Genomic DNA, 21,101 nt, shown 5'->3' with positions numbered 1-21,101 from the left:
AAACCATAATCACAGTGCCATTATCACATATAACAAAACTAAATAAGTCTTTAATATTAACTAATTATCTGTCCATATTCAAATTTTGCAAAGGAATGATGATAATGATTGGCAACGAACTGAAACTGGCTAAGGAGAGGAGAGAAGAAATAAGGTGGTGTTGTTCGGAACAATGGAAAGGCTGAGATCAATAGGCTGAAAGTCCTGGTGGGCGGGAACAACTACTGAAGTTAGGAGCCCACAGAGAGTGAGCTGGCGGGGGGGACGGGGCACTTTTATCTTTGCCCATTGCTCAGTCACATCAGTCTCCTTTTTCTGTTTATTATATGAGGCAAACTCCTTCCAGTTTGGGATGCTGTTGGAGTCTGTGTAGACCTCTTTCCCACAATCTCATCTATTTTAACTCCAGCACAGATGCTCTCGGGAGAATCTGTAGACTGAATTAGGTCCTCCTTTACCCTAACCCTAACCCTTGGGATTTCTTTGGAGCACTTGTAATTTCAAAAGTTCAGGAAAACGTATTTTTTTTAATGTCTAACTCCACTAAAAATTACGTCTCCTTTATTCACTGCTGTCATTGCTAGCGCCGAGGACAGCGTCAGTAGGACACCCTCAATAAATAATTTTTGGACAAAGCAGGGAAGAAGCGTTCGATAACGGCAAACACCAGACTTCTAAACCCACCCGTAACACGGTTTCTAAGGATTCTAAATTATTTACTCTCAAGGGACGGTCGCCATTCCCTCACATGTAAAAAGATAAGCTTAGGAGACTTTTTTTTTTTTTTTTTTCTGCGTTACGAGGGCCACTGTTGTGGCCTCTCCCGTTGCGAAGCACAGGCTCCGGACGCGCAGGCTCAGTGGCCATGGCTCACGGGCCCAGCCGCTCCGCGGCATTTGAGACCCTCCCAAACCGGAGCACGAACCCGCGTCCCCTGCCTCGGCAGGCGGACTCTCAACCATTGCGCCCCCAGGAAGACCCAAACTTAGGAGAGTCTTATCAGTTAATTACCTTAAGACTAAATTGGGCCCCTCAACCCTGCTGAACTCGGAGACAGCGCTCTAAAAACCTCTTATCAAGCCAAGTATGCTCGTACATAAAGGAAACGACTAATCTTGGTGTTTAACCAGAGCCCTCCCGCGAGGGTCTACCTCGGTTTTGTTTGTTTGGGCCACGCCGCAGGGCATGCGGGATCCAAGCTCCCCGACCAGGGGATGGAACCCACACCCCCTGCAATGCAAGCGCGTAGTCTTAATCACTGGACCGCCAGGGAAGTCCCTACCTCGTTCTAAAATGGCCAGGAAGGGCTGGGCCCGGCGGTGAGACCCGACAGGCTGCTTGGGCCAACGCGTGGGAAGCCAAAAGAGGATCCTAACCGCTCAGAACGGAAGTTCCTGAGCCTTCACACGCGCGGGGAAGCAACTCGGAAACGGACCAAGATGGCGGCGCCCAGTGAGGGGCTGACGTTTGCCGCGGGGGTCGAAAAGAATTGTAGTGCGGTTGTTCGCTCCCCAGAAGGGACTCCCCAGAAAGTCCGGCAGCTGATAGATGAGGGGATTGCCCCGGAAGAGGGAGGCGCCGAAGCGTGAGTCCGCGAGTCCACCCTGGGTCTGGCGACGGTAGATTGGAGAGGGTTTGGGGGACTCAGGCCAGGGTAGGATACCCTGGGTCTGTAACTCGGGCGATGGGAATGGCTGCGACTCGGGATCTTGAAGAGACTGGGGTTCCTTCGCTTAGTCGGCTTTAATCTTCTACTCGGGAGGTACTGGGCGCAATTTTGCCTTAAAACAGGTTTTGGGAGGAAGGAAAAAGACAGGACCGCCAACTGAATATGCGCACCTGATTTCTCTTAGACTCCTTAACCTTTTTAAGTCCTAGACACCTTTGGCAGCCTGGTAAAGTTTATGAACACCTTCTCAGAATTATATTTTTAAATGCTTAAAGTAAATTACATAGGATTATAAAGGATACCAATTACGTTGGAATGCAGTTATCAAGAAGTAAAAGAAAAAAAGTGATGCAGTAAAACGCTGCATTAAGAGTTAAATAATATCTAGTAATAGATCTGTTATCTACCATAATTTCGAAGTAGCGAGAGCATAAACTATTTCAAAACATGTGCAACAACCATAATGTGGTGACAAAATACCTGTGATTTCCATTGATGACAAATTTACAGGTACTGCTGATGCTACTGTGGTTTTTAAAATTATCTTCATTCATAATGGAAGGAAATGCTACATTTCAGTTAGAGGTTACCAAAATAAATGTCATTTTTTTCTATCCAAGTTTATGGAAGCTCTGAATTTTTTTCAAGATACACACCTCCCTGAGGCTGTCACTCTCAGAAGGATTCTTAGAATAAATTACTTTATTTTGAGTTGTAATAGTTGGTGTAATCTTACTTTTATTAAAATTACTTTTGTCTTCAGCAGTTCCTCCCTCTACACTTCCCAGGTGCTGTTGAAATGCCTTTCACTGAATATAAAAGAATTGTTTTGCTGGGTTTTTTCTCCTTAAATTTTTTCAGGAAATAGCTAAAATTCTTTACTTTGATTTAAATTTTCAAATTAGTTCCTTTGGGGAAGAAGTGCATAGCAAGGATCAATCCAGGTAGAAATATCAAAATTGTCATTTTCTGCTGTTAAAATAGTTAAATTTCTAAGGTGGTTCAAATTGGATAATGCACAGAAGCCTTGAGTCTTATTTTGTGTTTATGAAAGTTATGCAAAATACTGTTGGAGAGCGGTGAGTGAGGTAGCATAGTTTGCCAGTATGGGATTAGTGGAGCATGGTCAAGGTAGAAATTGCTTGAAACTTAGTTATGGCCAAACTGTAGAGATTTGAATGCCAGTCTGAAGAATTTGGATTCTGCTTAGTAAGTATTGTGAAACTATTGACAGTGTTAAACAGAAAAATTACCTGACTGAAATGATATTTAGAAAGGTTAAAGTCCAGAGTGGCATGATTGATAATACAATGTGCAGAGAAGCTAGATAAAAAACGTTTAGGCAGGGCTTCCCTGGTGGCGCAGTGGTTGAGAGTCCGCCTGCCGATGCAGGGGACACGGGTTCGTGCCCTGGTCCGGGAAGATCCCACATGGCGCGGAGCGGCTGGGCCCGTGAGCCATGGCCGCTGAGCCTGCGCGTCTGGAGCCTGTGCTCCTCAGCGGGAGAGGCCACAACAGTCAGAGGCCCGCGTACAGCAAAAAAAAAAAAAAAAGTTAAAAAATGTTTAGGCAAAGTGATGCCTTGAAAGGATTACCAGTAGTTCTGCCACTTTATTTTAGGAAGGACACATCTGCCACATTCCAGCCAGTTAATGGATCACCCCGAGCAGAAGAACCTCCACTGGAATCTACAAGTAAAGAAGCCTTCTTTAGCAGAGTGGAAACCTTTTCTATATCCTTTTTGGTTCGAGTGAGTTGCACTTTCTGCCTGCTTCTGGAATTATTCTAGGAGTAACACCACTTTCTCTGATGTTTTTAATTTTTAGAATTAAACTTGGTAAGAAATTTTTTAGGAAAATTAGCATCATAAAATGTTAGCCCTCAAAGGGATATTTGAGATCTAACCTTTCTTTTTTACAGAAGAAAAAACTAAGAGCCTGAGAGAAGAAGGAATAATAACTAACATTTGTATATAGTACTTCCACGCATATTATCATTTTCAAGTTGGTTATGTGACTTACCCAGGGTCAACTTGCTAGCAAATGGCAGAGCTGGAATTATAGTGTAAGGCAGCGGTCCCCAACCTTTTTGGCACCAGGGACCCGTTTTGTGGAAGACAGTTTTTCCACGGACAGGGGTGGGTGATGGTGGGGGGAGTTCAGGCGGTAACTTGAGCAAGATGAAGCTTCACTTGCTCGTCCGCCGCTCACCTCCTGCTGTCCGGCCCGGTTCCTAACAGGCAGAGGCCTGGGGGTTGGGTTGGGGTCCCCTGGTTGTAAGGCTTTTAGCACCAAACCTAATGTTTTTTAACATTATACTACACTTCCTATCTCTTTCAAGGTTTTCCTTTGTAAATTATCTATGGTTGCACAACAAATAACCCTAAAACTTAGTGGCTTAAAACAACAAGCACTTATTATCTCACAATTTCTGTGGATCAGGAATCTAGGCACAGCTTAGCTGAGTCCTTTGGTTCAGGATCTCTCTCAGACTGTAATCAAGGTGTTGGCCAGGGCTGCAGTCATCTCAGGGCTAGACTAGGAAAGGATCCACTTCCAAGCTCACTCACGTGCTTGTTGGCAGGATTAATTCCCTCATGGCTGGATTGAGGGTTTCAGTTCTATACTCGCTTTTGGCTGGAGCTCCGTGGGCTCATCACAGGGATAGTTCACAACATGGCAACGGGCTTCAGTCAGAGTGAGCAAGCAAGAGAGAGCAAGATAGAAGCTAGATCTCAACTGACATCACATCACTTTTGCCATTTTCTATTTGCTAGAGTGTTTTTAATTTAAAGCAATTACAGACTTATAGAAATATTGCACAGGTTACAAAGAACTTCCTTGTGAGTACTTGAAAGTAAGTTGTCAAAGTGACACCTCATCACCCCCAAATATTTCCCACAAACAAGGACTTTCTCTTACATAACCACAGTGAAACCATCAAAATTGGGAAATTCACATAATAAATTACTACCATATAACCCTTACATCATAATCATTCCATCAATTGTAGTAATAGTGTTCTTTATAGCAAAAGGATCCAGTTGAGAATCCTCAGTTTTTCCTTGAATTTCATGACCTTGATACTTTTGAAGATTATAGGCCAGTTATTTTATAGAGTGTATCTCAAATTGCATTTGTCTGATGTTTCATTATGACTAGATTCAGGTTATGTAGGAATATCACAGAAGTAACGCTGTGTTCTCATTGCATCCTGTCAGGTGGCACATGATTTTGATCTGTCCCTTTACCCACGATCATCATTTTGATCAATTGATTAAGGGAGTGTCTGTCGGTGTTTTCCATTGTAAAGTAGCTTTTTCCTCCTTTGTAATTAAACTGTTTTGTGGGGATGTGCTTTGAAACCATGTAAATATCACATTCCTCATCAAACTTTATGTAACTTATTGTAGCAGCATGGGCTCATGATTTCCTTTTTTATTCAATGGGTCATAATCCATTACTATTATATATTTTGAGATTCTAGTTGCCCCTGGTTTGGTGAGTGGGAGCCCCATGTAGATGCTCTTTACACCCCACTTGGCTACAGCACCCCAAGGTAGGTCCCCCTCTGTATGGACTCCCTCTTTACCCGACTTGGCTTTTTTTTTTTTTTTTTTGGCTTTTGACACCATACGATGAGCTCTCTCCCCTACCCTCCTGGCTTAATCCTCTGCCTTGCTCACCACCTGGTGGCTTTAGGACTGAATTGTTCAGGAAGGGGAAAGTATTTTTAACCGTGCTTCTACTGCTGTTCTTTGGATTAATTCCTGATATTGACAAAACATTTAAAATCATTTTCTTTTGTTATTTTTTTGTTCCCACTGGATATAAATTGATTGCCACTTTGATATGATAATTATTTATTTAACTTAAGCTAGTTAAGTGGTTCTATTACTTTTATTCTACATAATCCAAACTCCTTTAACATTTATATTTAGATTCTGTTTCTAGCCTTCAGTCCTCCTTTTGCTGCTATTAGAATGTTTTCAAGTTCTTATATCCCTTGTAAAAATATAGAACTTTCCTGCATCTTTTATGTTTTATGCTTTTTTTTTTTTCCTGTGCTCTGTAAAACAAGAGCTCTATAGGTAAAATAGAAAAAGCTGAGTGTTGAATATTAAAGATCAATAAATATTTTAGGACATATTTCCCATGCACATACTTACAGATGCTCTTGATGTTCTCAGCTTACTTAAAACACACATACCACACACACATTAGTATATAACAATCAAATTTGGGGCAGGGAGGAATAATGAATATTATTAATTTTACTGACTTTATTCTTCAGAAGGCAAAAGTGGATGTGATACAATAGGAGAGCAGAGATGAGTGATAAAATATTTCAGCTTGTTTGACCTTCACCATCCCTTACTGCTTAGGCAAATCCCAGTGCTTTCACTAGTGTTTTCAAATCCCTAGTATTTCATATTAAGCAAAAGTGAATGGCTTTTCTACTGTACCCCACAACCAATAATAAAATAAACATTTTAAACATATAAAATGCATAGGGCTTCCTGTTGCTTTTCCTCTTAATGTGTTTATTCCTATATACATTGAGTTAAAGTTTTCATTTCTGACTTGTTCATTTTAATGTACATACATGTTGTTTTTCTTAATGTGAATACTCTTTGAAATGGGCAGGTAAGCCCCCTGAGCTGTCTCCACTGGTCTGTGCAAAATATGGCTGGGTCACAGTTGAATGTGATCTGCTGAAGTGCTCCAGCTGTCAAGCTTTTCTCTGTGCCACTTTACAACCAGCTTTTGATTTTGACAGATGTAAGTATAAAGTACAAATTACATTTTTCTCCATATTCAAAAGATATCTATACTAGTTTTTCTGAAACGACCAGTCACTTGTGTTTGATCAAAGAATGTGTACTGCTGTATATAACAAGGTGTATTTGTGATTGTCTTCACCCTAATTACTAGCTTTAGTCATTACTTTTTTTTTTTTTTTTTTTTCCAAAGCTCAGCTACTTTAGAGTGAACCTGACTTTGTGTATTCTGGGAAACTAACAGCAGTATGTTTATTTTATAGTTCTGAAATTTATACTTAGGCTAAGAGACACAGGACTTTTATGAAGGCTCACATTTTGGAATGCCTGCCTTATAAGATACATGATATCTCCTTTGTTATTGCTTTTAGAATCTTGATTTAGACCTTGTTTTGTGAAAAATATTAAGATGATTCAGTTGCTAATATTTCATATCTTTAAAATTTTTCTGAGTTATTTTAATTCTTAGTTGTATCTATACTCTTAAAGGCTTTTGGTCATTGGATTTTGAATCTATATAAGACATTGTTTTTAAGGCATTGTTATCTATGCGGGTTTCAGATAAGGAACGATGTGCTGAGCTGAAGAAAGCCTTGTGTACTGCCCATGAGAAGTTCTGTTTCTGGCCAGATAGCCCCTCTCCAGGTACTTATTTACAAAATTTCCCATTTACCATCTCTTCTTGGTCAATGCGGGGTTCTTTTGTTTTGTTTTTTTGCTTGTTTGTTTATTTGTTTTTAAATGGGGTATAGTTGTTTTACAGTGTTGTGTTAGTTTCTGCTGTACAGTGAAGTGAATCAGCTATATGTATACATATATCCCCTCTTTTGGATTTCCTTCCCATTTAGGTCACCACAGAGCATTGGGTAGAGTTCTCTGTGCTATACAGCAGATTCTCATTGGTTATCTATTTTATACATATTAGTGTATGTATGTCAATCCCAATCTCCCAGTTCATCCCCACCCCCGGTCATTGCGTTTCTCATATTGTCTATTTTTTTGCGAAAATCTAGCCTTTGAAGTTTCTTTTTCCTCCTATTTGCGCTTTACAAGAGAACTAATATTCATTCACTTATTGTGTTATTTATTAAGTGCATTTGACATGCCAAAGGTTTAATCGTGCATACATTATCCCGTTTAATCCTCTCAGGGGCCCTGGGAGGTAGATATCAACCTGATTTTTAGGTGAGGAAACTGAGAATCAGAAATCTTTTTTTTTTTTTACTATTTTATTTATTTATTTGTTTGTTTGTTTGTTTGTTTATGGCTGCATTGGGTCTTAGTTGCTGTGCGCGGGCTTTCTCTAGTTGCGGCAAGTGGTGGCTACTCTGCTTTGTGGTATGCAGTCTTCTCATTGCGGTGGCTTCTCTTGTTGTGGAGCACGGGTTCTAGGTGTGCAGGCTCAGTAGTTGTGGCTCGCAGGTTCTAGAACGCAGGCTCGGTAGCTGTGGCGCATGGGCTTGGTTGCTCCGCGACATGTGGGATCTTCCCGGACCAGGGATCGAACCCGTGTCCCCTGCATTGGGAGGCGGATTCTTAACCACTGCACCACCAGGGAAGTCCCAACTTTAAATAATTTGATAAACTCTTAAGGAATATTTTTTGCCCTTGAATATAGAAAGTGTCTCTTTGTTTTATTTTTAACTTTTTGAGTAATTTCTAAAATTGTGGAGTGTTTCAAGTATAGAAAAAATTGTAGATAATAATAATATAAGAAACATCTCTGTATCTACCATCCAACCCCACCAATACTGACATTTTGCTATCCTTGCAAAACCACCCCACCCTGCTTTCTTTCTGTTAATCAGGAAGAATTACAGATACAGCTGTGTAGTCTTCCCCAATCTCATTCCCTGCCTCCCTGTCCTGTAATAACTACTATCCTGAATTTGGTGTCCATGATTTGCTTACATGGTTTCTATGTCTACAACATTTACATGTATCTAGAAGCAATATATATGGCACTATTTATTTGTTTTAAAATTTTCTATGACTGTTATAATTCGATATATATTCTGCAACCTACTTTTGTAGGGGGAGTCAACTTTTTTTTAATTAATCCATGTTGTCAAATGTAGCATGTTTGAAGCTTTATAATAAGTAGGGCCATCTAAACTTTTAGTCTTCTAGGAGATGAGGGATAGTGTTTATCTAGTTAACTTTCCGTTTGGGAAAACTAGCTTATTCATTTTAGAACCTCCTGTCAAACCATCTTTCTACATGATCGTTGTGTGTGACTGTAACTTGAACACCCTTTTCACCAAGTTATGTGTCATCACAAGTGCTAATCAGTCCCTCCTGTACTTGGTACACTTCCTTCCTACTCTGATTCTGTTTAGCATATTCGCTCTTCCCTTCTCTGCTTACACAGATTTTGAGCTTTTAGATGTATAGATTACTGTTTTTCATAAAATTTGGGAAGTTTTCAGTTAGTATGTCTTCGAATACTCTTTCTGCCCCTTTCCCTGTCCTTCTTCTGTGTCTCCCATTATGCAGATGTTGGTGTGCTTGATAGTGTTCCTTCATTCAACATTGACGCTCCTTCTCTCCATCCTTATGCCACTCATATCTTAGGGGGATTACTACTTTAAATCACCTTAATGTCTGCTAAGCTTATTTCTTTGCATCCAGACTGACTCCTTAGTCTCTGCTCTAAACTAATGCATATTGTCTATAATATCACTTTCACTTCTTCCTTTTAAAAAATCTTCCAGTAGTTTCTCATAACATACATTAATAAAATGATGGTCTGGCTGCTGTCTATACTTTAACCGTGTCTCCGACTAGTCTCCCCTTAGGAATACTGTGTTCCAACCCTGTGAGACTATTTAGAATTCCCCACATGTGCTATCCTCTAGGGCTTTACTTTTTTTTTTTTTTTTTTGTGGTACGCGGGCCTCTCACTGTTGTGGCCTCTCCCGTTGCGGAGCACAGGCTCCAGACGCGCAGGCTCAACGGCCATGGCTCATGGGCCCAGCCGCTCTGCGGCATGTGGGATCTTCCTGGACCGGGGCACGAACCCGTGTCCCCTGCATCGGCAGGCGGACTCTCAACCACTGCGCCACCAGGGAAGCCCTAGGGCTTTACTTTTACACACTGTTGTTGGTCTTTCCAATTCAGCTTAGACCTGACTTCTTCTGAGAAACCTTTCCTGAGATTCTGCTTTTTAAACATAATCACAGGGACTTCCCTGGTGGTCCAGTGATTAAGACTCCATGCTCCCAATGCAGGGGGCACGGGTTTGATCCCTGGTCTGGGAACTAAGATCCCGCATGCTGCACAGTGTGGCCAAAAATTAAACATAATCACAAAAGTACTATCACAGCTCTATCCAAAAAAATCAGTAATTTCTTTTTCTTTGATTGTTTATTTTTCCAGCTTTATTGAAGTATAATTGACAAAATTGTAAGATATTTAAAGTATGCAGGGGGCTTCCCTGGTGGCACAGCAGTTAAGAATCTGCCTGCCAATGCAGGGGACACGGCTTCGAGCCCTGGTCGGGGAAGATCCCACATGCCGCGGAGCAACTAAGCCCGTGCGCCACAACTACTGAAGCCCGTGCGCCTAGAGCGTGTGCTCCACAACAACAGAAGCCACTGCAATGAGAAGCTCGCGTGGCACAACAAAGATTAGCCCCCGCTCTCCGCAACTAGAGAAAGCCTACAAGCAGCAATGAAGACCCAACGCAGCCAAAAATAAATAGATAAATAAATTTATTTTTTAAAAAAGTATGCAATGTGATGATCTGATATACATATACACTGTGAAAGGATTTCCCTGCCCCCATCAAGTAAATTAATTCTTTTTTGAAAATTGCATTATGGGGTTTCTAGGAACCAAAGTATAGTATTAGAGTGAGATGATAAGGATTTTAAATATTAGGGCATTTGATTCTGGGACCCAAGAAATTGTAATCATTTTAAGACCCAAAGTACTAGAAGTTTAGCTCTATCAAATGATATTAAAAACCATACTGTAATCATTTTGTTGTTGAGAAATAAAAATCAGTACTCTGATAACTGATCTTTTAGCATCAGAAAATTAATATTATTTAATAATAGCAAATATCTATTGGGGGCTTCCGTGGTGGTGCAGTGGTTTAGAGTCTGCCTGCCAATGCAGGGGACACGGGTTCGAGCCCTGGTCTGGGAGGATCCCACATGCCGCAGAGCAACTAGGCCTGTGAGCCACAACTACTGAGCCTGTGCGTCTGGAGCTTGTGCTCCACAAGAGAGGCCGCGACAGTGAGAGGCCCGTGCACCGCGATGAAGAGTGGCCCCCGCTCGCCACAACTAGAGAAAGCCCTCGCACAGAAACGAAGACCCAACACAGCCAAAAAAAAAAAATTAATTAATTAATTAATTAATTTAAAAAATATATATATATATATATATATTGGTAGGAGTAATGAGAAATCTGTAAATTATGTGAGATACTGTCTCTGCCCTCAAGGAAAATAAAACATTACTGAGATTAAACCTAAAAACAATACCTAAAACAATCCTAAAAAACAAGTGATAAATAATGATGATAATGATGAAGTAACTGTGACACATAGCACTTACTGTACACTGGGAACTATTTTTAGCACTTCAGTTACATTATTTTAATTGATTATCACAAGTCTAGGTGTTATTGTTAATTTCTTAATTTCATCAAATATCATCAATTTACATTTCCCCTGTTGTTCTATACATGCTTTTTATTTTTTATAATTTGTACCAATATAATCTCCCAGTTTACTTTTTCCACAGATCGATTTGGGATGTTGCCATTGGATGAACCTGCGGTTCTTGTTAGTGAATTCCTAGATCGTTTTCAAAGCCTTTGTCACTTGGACTTCCAGCTTCCTTCCCTGAGGCCAGAGGACTTAAAAACTATGGTGAGTTTTTCTTGGCTAGCATACAGTGGCCTTCAGTTGTCGCCAGCATGAAGCATTTCTTTTAATGACAAGAGGCTACAGATAGCTAAGAAGAGAACTACTTGTTTGCCTCTTAACTTTTTTCAATCTCTACCGTAAAGAGGACTTGAGGGTTTAAATAAGTGAGTTCCATTTAGACTCTTAGATATGATTCTTTAAGTGGCGTAAATTCAGTTTTATCTCAACTTGTTACTTAAACTATTTAACAGAAGATACTGAAATGTGGCTTCATATGGTTTATCGCATACCATTTTCCCAAAGAAAGTGCTGGAGAAGTTATAAGCTCCCTTTTCCCTTGTAGATAGAAATCTTGAAATGCTCTGTCCTGTCTGCACTTTGAAACTGAATATTTACTGTCCCATTTCATCATCCTGTGGGTATTCTGTCAAGACAAACTTTACTGTAGGAAATAGAAGCTGTTATTTTGCTTCTTCAAGTTGAGAAGCTATTGTGGATTTTAGCACCAAACTGTTAGCCTCTGATGCCTATTATAAATGTCCTCCTGTCTCTAGCCAATGAAAGTTTTTTCACCCTGTCATAATGCTTTCTTATTCTTAGAACAAAAGTAAAGACTGTGGCAAGCTCTTTTGTGGTGTCAAAAGTAAATTCATTGCCAGGCCAAGAAATTAGTAGTAGTCTGTTGTGATTATTTGGGTTTGAAGTTTACAGGTTTCAGGGAAAATATGCAATGGGTAATTTGCAAACAAGTTAGTACTAAGAGAACAGGTGGTAGTTCCAGGAACACTGCTCCCTTTCTCAATCAGCAGATCCAGGGCAGTTCAGAAAGCTTCTGTGTGATACCTTAGCCTGTGCTGGAAGTAAGTCTTCTCCAATGAAGAGAATTGTCTTCGTGTTTGTCATTTTTTTCATGATTTTTGCCTTGTACCACCTGGGTACATCATTATCTATGACTTTTCATGGTGGTTGAAACTTTAAGTCTTTTCTCTTGGTTCCTTTGTAGTGCTTGACAGAAGACAAGATCAGTCTTCTCCTGAACCTGCTTGAAGATGAACTTGATCACCCAACTGATGAGAGAAAAACTGCAACCAAACTAGGTTCAGACATCATCCAAATCCACGTCACTGCCTGTATTCTCTCCGTGTGTGGCTGGGCGTGTAGGTTAGTGAATTTGCCTGGGGACATAAACTGTTACAACATTATATACCCATACACAGCAGTTACTCCTAGCATTTGGAGATCACATGGTGTTTCCTGTGAGAAAAACAGGGACAAAGAAAAACTAAGGGGGTGGAGGAGGGATAGGAAGAATTAGTAACCAAACCAGAATTAGAACTCAGGAATTCTTGAACACGCCTGAACTTTGTTTCTTTTACTATCACTTCCCAGCTGGGAATTCGTGTTCCTATAAACAGTGAAGCTCCTTTCTAGTTTTAGAAAGGAAAAATCAGTTTAATTGATAAGAACTATGGAAGGAAGCACCAGCTGGAATCCTCTAGGCCCCAAGCTGGTGTCTGCATTCCAGCTGCTCAGTTCAGCACAGACTCCCTCTGAGACAGAAGACTGTCAGACCAATTTTGATTTACTTTAAATATGCTTTCTTTGGTAGATTAAGCAATACTTTTCATTTACACGGAAAAACTTTAAAAGGGACATGAGAAATTTATAAAACTTACCTTTAAAATAGGTTGCCATAGAGAGTATGCTAAGACCCCTAGATCTTTCTGTAGGAAATACATGAGAGATGATGAAGCTGGGTCCTAGGATCAGAGGACGAGGCCCTGAGAGGAGGTGGTTCCCAGTCCCCTGGCCTGTTTCAGAGATTTTTTTGATGAGATGAAGCATACTCACAGATCATTATGCTTAGTCCCTTGAAAATGTTATCCTCTGAGAAAACGGACTTTTTTTTTCTATTCCTACCTAGTTCTTCGCTGGAACCCATGCAGCTCTCCCTGATAACATGTTCACAGTGTATGAGGAAGGTGGGGCTCTGGGGCTTCCAGCAGATCGAGTCCTCCATGACCGACCTGGATGCCTCCTTTGGTCTGACCAGCTCCCCCATCCCAGGCTCTGAGTGCCGGCCAGAGCGCTTCTCTCTGGTGCCTGAGTCTCCTCGGAGGATGATGACTCGGAGCCAGGATGCCACGTTTTCCCCAGGCTCAGAGCAGGTATAGACTTAGTTGGTTTGTTTGGGGTGGACTTTTTTTTTTTTTCAGATTTTGTTCTATTTTTTAAAAAATATTTATTTATTTATTTGGCTGTGCCAGGTCTTAGTTGCAGCACACGGGATCTTCGTTGAGGTGTGTGGGATCTTTTAGTTGCGGCATGCGGGCTGTTAGTTGCAGCATGTGGGATCTAGTTCCCTGACCAGGGATCAAACCCGGGCCCCCTGCATTGGGAGCGTGGAGTCTTAACCACTGGACCACCAGGGAAGTCCCAGGGTGGACTTTTTTTTTTTTTTTTTTGGCAGTACGCGGGCCTCTCACTGTTGTGGCCTCTCCCGTTGCGGAGCACAGGCTCCGGACGCGCAGGCTCAGCAGCCACGGCTCACGGGCCTATCCGCTCTGCGGCATGTGGGATCTTCCCATATTCCCGAACCGGGGCACGAACCCATGTCCCCTGCATTGGCAGGCGGACTCTCAACCACTGCGCCACCAGGGAAGCCCTCAGGGTGGACTTTTTAAAAACAGCATTCTCACCAAAGGTGTTATTGGCAGAAAAGTTGGAAATTAACTTAGGTTATATAATTAACTTAGGTTAAACTTCACTTATAACCACATTGACCAGAACATTACAGAGTGGTTTTATCACCAGTTGCAATGGAGATGCTAAGTTCATTATTTTGTATAGAAATCTAATATTCTTTGAAGAATTTAGTTATGTAGACAGTTCAGAAACTAAATTCTTATAGTTTTAAAAATATTAGCTTTCAAATGCTTCTAGAAATATTTCTCCTGACCGTAGTTATTTATGTCATTAGGGTACTTCCATCATCTCCCCTTTCCTTCAGGCTGAAAGGAGCCCAGGTCCCATTGTCTCTAGAACTCGAAGCTGGGACTCTTCCAGTCCTGTCGACCGTCCTGAGCCAGAGGCCGCTAGCCCCACCACCAGAACCCGCCCAGTGACACGAAGCATGGGAACAGGAGACACCACTGGCCTAGAAGTGCCATCTAGTCCTCTTCGGAGAGCCAAACGGGCTCGCCTCTGCTCTTCCAGCAGCTCGGTGAGTCCACCTGCGTGTGTGGAGGTCCCTGAGCACAGCAGCACCCAAGCCCTCACCATGCAGCACAGAGAAGCAGGCATGAGCTGAAACTGGTCCTGTGGCTATAAGGAGGCCATGAGAATAAGTTTAAAGATGGGACAGTTGGGTGACCAGAGGGAAAAAAAATTTAAGGGTTTTGCCATTTGTTTCTTTGGGACGTCTTCTGGCAACGTAATAAATTTGTCTTGCCCAAGGGACAGTAGTGAGAAAAGAGGATAGACCTGATAAGGGATGGTTTAACACAAAGGGAGTAAAAGAATTTTTAAAGTGAGAGGGAAATACATAGGCGAAGTTTAAAGGAGAATGTAAAACTAGAAATGTGGGCATTGTGAGATTCTAGATTTGACAATTTATAGCAATGCCTCCCTGAACTTACATAGTATCTGCCCTTCATTAACACGGATTCCTCTTCCTCCTCTCTCAGGACACATCTTCCCGAAGCTTCTTTGATCCCACTTCTCAACATAGAGACTGGTGTCCTTGGGTGAATATCACATTTGGAAAAGAAACCAGGGAGAATGGTGGAACTGAGGTGGATGCCAGCCCCCCGGCAGAGCCAGGCTGGAAGGCAGTGCTGAACATCCTCTTGGCCCACAAAGAGTCTAACCAGCCAGCTGAAACCGACTCCATGGTGAGATAAGCCATTGCCCTGACCATGTGCAGCACTTCCTGTTTATGGGATGAGGAGAGGAGGCTGGTCCTATAATTAGCACCCTGCCTGCCCACAGCTTTCATAAGTCAAGGTAGACTCAGTCTGGGTTCATCCTAGAGAACAGACATGGGACTGGTTCATTCTTTCTGCAGTTTAGCATATGGCATTCCACCAAATTCTGATAAATTCTTTGTCTTCTCCACTCAAATGACTCGAAGTAGAAAAGGAATACAGAAACAGAAAGCGATAACAGGCTGCTGCTAGTGTTGCAGAGCAGCTGCTTTTTCCATCTGAGTTACTGTCACTTGCACTTGGAGCCTGGCCAGTTAACTTAGCTGACAGGATGGAGCACTGTGCTCTGCCACCACGACCTTGATTTCATTCCTCATGGTGGGCACGTTACTTTGCTGTGTTCCGCGGCCCCAGGCATGTGCACTGACCCTCAGCTGCCATCACAGTAATGACTGCTGCTGGTGACACTTGTGGGTAAATGCAAACCCGTCATGACAGCTGAGAAAACAACTCAAGTGTTTGCTCTGTGCAAAGGACGGAAGTGAGAGGAGGGTGGGCATTAAGGAATCACAAAAACTGCATTCTCTTTCCTTTACTGGCTCATTCCCAAATTTGCCATGTAACCTGCTTAGTGTAAATATAATAATTTCTGACCTCTGTTCCCTCCAAGGACAAAGTAAAATAATACTTGCCAGCAGATGTTTATCATCAGAAGCATTCCCAGATTCGTAGTTTTGTAGGGTCACAGAATTCCACTGGAGGGAGCTATAGTGATGCTAGAAGCCCAAGAATGTGCATTCAGGGGCTTCCCTGGTGGCTCAGTGGTTAAGAATCTGCCTGCCAATGCAGGGGACTCGGGTTCAAGCCCTGGTCTGGCAAGATCCCACATGCCGCAGAGCAACTAAGGCCGTGCGCCACAACTACTGAGCCTGCAAGCCACAACTACTGAAGCCCGCATGCCTAGAGCCCGTGCGCTGCAACAAGAGAAGCCCGCAATGAGAAACCCACACACCGCAATGAAGAGTAGCCCCCGCTCGCCGCAACTAGAGCAAGCCCACATGCAGCAACGAAGACCCACTGCAGCCAAAAATAAATAAATTAATTAATTTAATTTAATTAATTAAAAAAATATATTTTTTTTGGCCATATTGCGTGGCATGTGGGACCTTTGAAGGTCCGTTTTAGCAACTTGTCTTTTAAGATTCCCCACAGCTGCTGTGACTGGGAAGTACAAAACTTAGAGGCTCTGCAGTAAAGGATCTTGAAGTTAGAAAAAAGTTTATAGTATTTTTCAACTTAAATCTCTCAGTTGTGTCACTGTATTAACTAAATTGCCCTCAGTCACCAGTAAGTGTTCAAACTTTTCCCCCCTGGAACTTTATTTTATTGAGACATTCAGCTGCAAAGAGTATAAGAAAACAGTGACAATGTCGTCTTCTGTCCGAAATTGGAGTGAGCTTTATGGATTATCTTGCTAGATACGTTTGTGCTCTCACTGAGACCCTGTGCTTTTCACTGTGACTCTCAAAGGCAGAGAGAACCAAGTGTTCTGCTTCCCTGAGAACTTCTATCTTTTAGTGAACGGTTTGGTCGCCCCGTAACACCATTGCTCAGAATCTCAGGTCACTTCACAGACGTGATCAAGTGGCAGTGAGGTTCTTCCTATTATTAGCTCTGCTGGCTAAATCATGAGTCTGAGAAGGCCAAGGTCATAGTTTAAACTCTTAAGGGTCATTTAACTTTGTTTCATTCCTTGGCCTTAGATTATACTGTTAGCACCAGCTAGGCATCTTGTAAATATGAATCCTTGTTCACAAGAGATGATGAATAGGGCCCATTCAACATCACAGATGCGAAATCAGTGCAAAATGTGTGCTGCACTGATGCTGGGTCACAAGTGTCATCCTCACATTCAAAGATTAGGACACATATGGATGCTTGGAGGAGGACATAAGCCGTATTTTAGAGGCTCCGAGTATGTTAGCAGTAATCTAACAGTAGACTCAAGCTTCTTGATTTTTAGTCTGGCTTTAGGTGTATATTATATGTAGCACAATATAAGATTAACTGGTTTTACTCACTCCTGGACATATGTAGATCATTGTGGGAGAAATGTACAGACCACGCCTTAAAGCTATTACCCATCCTTTGTCTCTATAAAATAATACAATCTCTAATAATGAGCTTTTCTATTTATAGAGTCTCTCTGAGAAATCAAGGAAGGTATTCCGAATATTCCGGCAGTGGGAATCTTTATGCTCATCCTGAAGATATTCCAGCCCTTCCTGCAGAGAAGTGGAATGAGTGGCTTTGAAAAATGAAGCCTGAATTCCCTTTTGAGCAGCTGATCCTAAGTTTTTCTCCATTCTGGTTTAATCATAAGGAGCCCCTGCCCTTGCGAAGGCATGCATGTCATCATCTGCATCTGACTGGGGGAAAACCTGTTTGCAACACAGGGATGTGGGCTGGGAGAGGTAGGGCGACCCTGGCTCTGTTCAAGGAGTGCGTGGTTCCAAAACTCAACGCAGGACCCAGGACTTGAGCATTTTTAGTGTCTTTAGTGGGGGCAGTGTTTTGAGGACTCTTATATCCCAGGAATACGTCAGTATGTGTTAATAAAATATTTGTTAAGATTCTCACAGCTGGAGAACTGTTTTCCTCCTTGTCTAATGGGCTGACATAAAGGAAGCTGAGACTGAGAAAACTACAGTGGAGCAGTAAACAAAGGCAAAATTTCAGTTTTCAGATTGGCTGCAAAGCCTGGAATTTATTTGTGATTCTAGTCAAAGAAGTATTCCTAAACCAGAGGCAAGACATTGTTCATTATATCACGAGATCTCCTGATGTATTATAGTGAATGGTAAGCTGATAATTTTCTCTCTTCACTCTGATAATAACAGAATAAGAGACTATAACAAAGGGAGGAAGGCTCTTCAGAAGAGACCCCTCTCCATGTGCCTTCTAATGCAAGGCTCCCCTGAGTGGGGCTCCCCAAGGCTCTTTCACTGCTGGTGGAGAGCATTGGTGTCCATGGTGGAGAAGCTGACCCTGACCTGCCCCAACTAAATAGACTAACCACTGAGAAAGTGAGCATGAAGGAAACTAGCTATTCTCCAGAATGCTGTACTTTCTTTTAGTGACTGTGGTTGGTTGGTTTTATAACTTACTTCTTTTATACTGAAGTATTTTAAAGAACATATGTAATATAATATTCCACCCATGCTAAACTTTAGGTTATATCTCTAAAAAACAGAACATTTTTTCTATGTACTACAGCCAACAAAAATTAATAATCCCTTAATATCATCTAATACCCAGTCCATATACAAAATTCCCAGTTGTTCCAAAAATGTCGTTTACATTTGATTTGTCCAAACCAGGATCCAATTCAAGATCATGGGTTGCATAAACCTCTTTGTCTAAAGGACAGTCCCTTTTTCTCATATATGTCAGATTTAAAATTTGTCATTTTTCAATCCTGACTTTTTAAAAGGGTAAATAGTGTTGATATCTTTCCTAAATCAGGCCTCCATCCGTGGATAAGCCCGTTAGAGGCTGCTTCCAAGTTATTTTTCTAGGGGTGCTCTTTTGCCTTTGGCACTAACGAAAGGCTTGACTGTTCATTCTCCAGTCTCCATTGTCCCCTTAGAGGCTGATTAATGGGCAGCTCTCTAATGTTACAGGAATGAGACTTCTGGCCCGGAGTGGGGAGCCATTTGCTGACAAGTGACTATGTAGAAGTCTGCTCACTAGAAGCTCATAGCCTCTAGATCACGATTTCTTAAGGAGTAGTGTAGAATCGTTAACACAAGGTATTCAAATGGACTACAAGCCTAAGTTTCAGTTTATAATAATGTGGGGGTGATTTTTTTGTCTTTCCATTACAATTTTTGATTTTGACCTCCCTCCAAAAAATGTTTTTACGTTTCTTTAATTTTTTTTTCTTTTTTTTTTGGTACACGGGCCTCTCACCGCTGTGGCCTCTCCCGCTGCGGAGCACAGGCTCCGGACGCGCAGGCCAAGCGGCCATGGCTCACGGGCCCAGCCGCTCCGCGGCATGTGGGATCCCCCCAGACCGGGGCACAAACCCACGTCCCCTGCATCGGCAGGCGGACTCTCAACCACTGCGCCACCAGGGAAGCCCTTTACTTTTCTTTAAAGTAGGCAAAGTTCCACACTTTTTTTGGTTTTATGTTTTTTCAGTCATAAATGGAAGCAGATTGGGATAGACTTGATGTGACTCAAGAAACATTAAGTTTCTTCCATGTGTGTGGCACTGTCCAAGCCCTATATAATGCAAAGGTGAGTGACCACCTGGTTTTCACCCTCAAGAAGTTTATAGTCCAGGGACTTCCCTGGTGGCACAGTGGTTAAGAATCCACCTGCCAATGCAGGGGACACGGGTTCGACCCCTGGTCCAGGAAGATCCCACATGCCACAGAGCAACTAAGCCCACATTCCACAGCTAGTGAAGCCTAGAGGCCGTGCTCCGCATTGAGAAGCCCGTGCACTGCAACAAAGAGTAGTCCCTGCTCGCCGCAACTAGAGAAAGCCCACACACAGCAACGAAGACCCAACACAGCCAAAAGTAAGTTAAAAAAAAAAAATGTTTATAGTCCAGCCTGGAAGATATGTTTGTACATAAATGTTACACAAGACAAACAGTGCTAAGTACTCCAGGAGTATAAAAGAATTCTCATCTTTTGAATATAAGGAATTGTAGAGAACTGGGGGGAAGGTGTGGATTTGGCCTGGGCCTTGGAGATGAGCTAGAGATGTATGTTCCATGAGAACAGGGACCTTGTCTGTCTTGTTCATCATCTCAACACTTAAAACTGCCCTGCAGGGGCTTGCCTGGTGGTGCAGTGGTTGGGAGTCCGCCTGCCGGTGCAGGGGAGACGGGTTCGTGCCCCGGTCCAGGAGGATCCCGCATGCCACGGAGCGGCTGGGCCCGTGGGCCATGGCTGCTGGGCCTGCACGTCCGGAGCCTGTGCTCTGCAACGGGAGAGACCACAGCGGTGAGAGGCCCACGTACCGCAAAGGGGGAAAAAAAAAAACTGCCCTGCACATGGTAGACACTAAATACAAGAAGGATATTTGAGACTGAAGGAACATTGAGCAAATAAGCAGAATTTCATATGTTCTTAAAAGAGCGGGTATTCCACTGTGGCTAGAGCTTTCCATTGAGCAGAAGAGAAAGGATAAAAGAATACAAGTTGGGCCACTTTGGAGTCTGAGGACTTTGGTCGTGAATCTGTGGGAAAAGGGAAGCCGTTGAAGAATTCTTGAGTAGGGAAATGACATCCAGGCTCAGGAAGATAATCCTGGTGTCTATATAGCACACAGTAGGGGAGACAGGAGTCTGAGTGAGGTGTGACGGCAGGGAAAATGGATACTTTGATAGAAATGTCAGTGGTGACTTCAACGTCAGTTTGGGCGTGAGGAAGAAGGGAGGAGTCATGGATGGCCTTGAGGTTTGTGGCCTGCCCAATCAAGATAGAGAACTCAGGGCTTCCCTGGTGGCACAGTGGTTGAGAGTCCGCCTGCCGATGCAAGGGACGCGGGTTCGTGCCCTGGTTTGGGAGGATCCCGCATGCCACGGAGCGGCTGGGCCTGTGAGCCATGGCTGCTGAGCGTGCACCTCCGGAGCCTGTGCTCCGCAGCGGGAGAGGCCACAGCAGTGAGAGGCCTGCGTACCGCAAAAAAAAAAAGATAGAGAACTCAGGTGGGGAGGGAAGATAGTAGTTTTATTTTTAACATTTTGAGTTCAGTTATGTAAAAATATCTGTCTAGAAATGGTGTTTTAGAGGTCAGGAGAGGAGGGTTCATTGCATTAAAGTCAAGGAT

At 42.6% G+C, this 21,101-nt stretch overlaps 1 protein-coding gene across 3 annotated transcripts; it reads left to right on the top strand.

Annotated features, from left to right (window-relative positions):
- Positions 1-1,439: 1,439 nt before the first annotated feature.
- On the top strand, positions 1,440-17,887 carry ZC3HC1 (zinc finger C3HC-type containing 1; the record flags this gene model as incomplete). 3 transcript variants are annotated; one of them, XM_079711730.1, is made up of 10 exons in its annotated part: positions 1,440-1,585; positions 3,290-3,401; positions 6,300-6,450; positions 7,011-7,094; positions 11,204-11,331; positions 12,332-12,489; positions 13,382-13,496; positions 14,339-14,551; positions 15,015-15,221; positions 17,454-17,887. In XM_079711730.1, 10 exons carry the CDS (start codon positions 1,440-1,442, stop codon positions 17,520-17,522), a joined length of 1,383 nt encoding a protein of 460 aa, XP_079567856.1. In that variant the 3' UTR covers positions 17,523-17,887. The 3 variants fall into 3 exon arrangements, with proteins under 3 accessions (XP_079567856.1, XP_079567855.1, XP_079567857.1); XM_079711729.1 differs by having other exon boundaries at positions 13,253-13,496; XM_079711731.1 differs by lacking the exon at positions 14,339-14,551 and having other exon boundaries at positions 13,253-13,496.
- Positions 17,888-21,101: the final 3,214 nt, after the last annotated feature.

The sequence above is a fragment of the Hyperoodon ampullatus genome (assembly GCF_949752795.1).
Source record: "Hyperoodon ampullatus genome assembly, chromosome: 9".
NCBI classification, from domain to species: domain Eukaryota; kingdom Metazoa; phylum Chordata; class Mammalia; order Artiodactyla; family Ziphiidae; genus Hyperoodon; species Hyperoodon ampullatus.
This window is presented reverse-complemented; position numbering and strand designations above follow the sequence as displayed.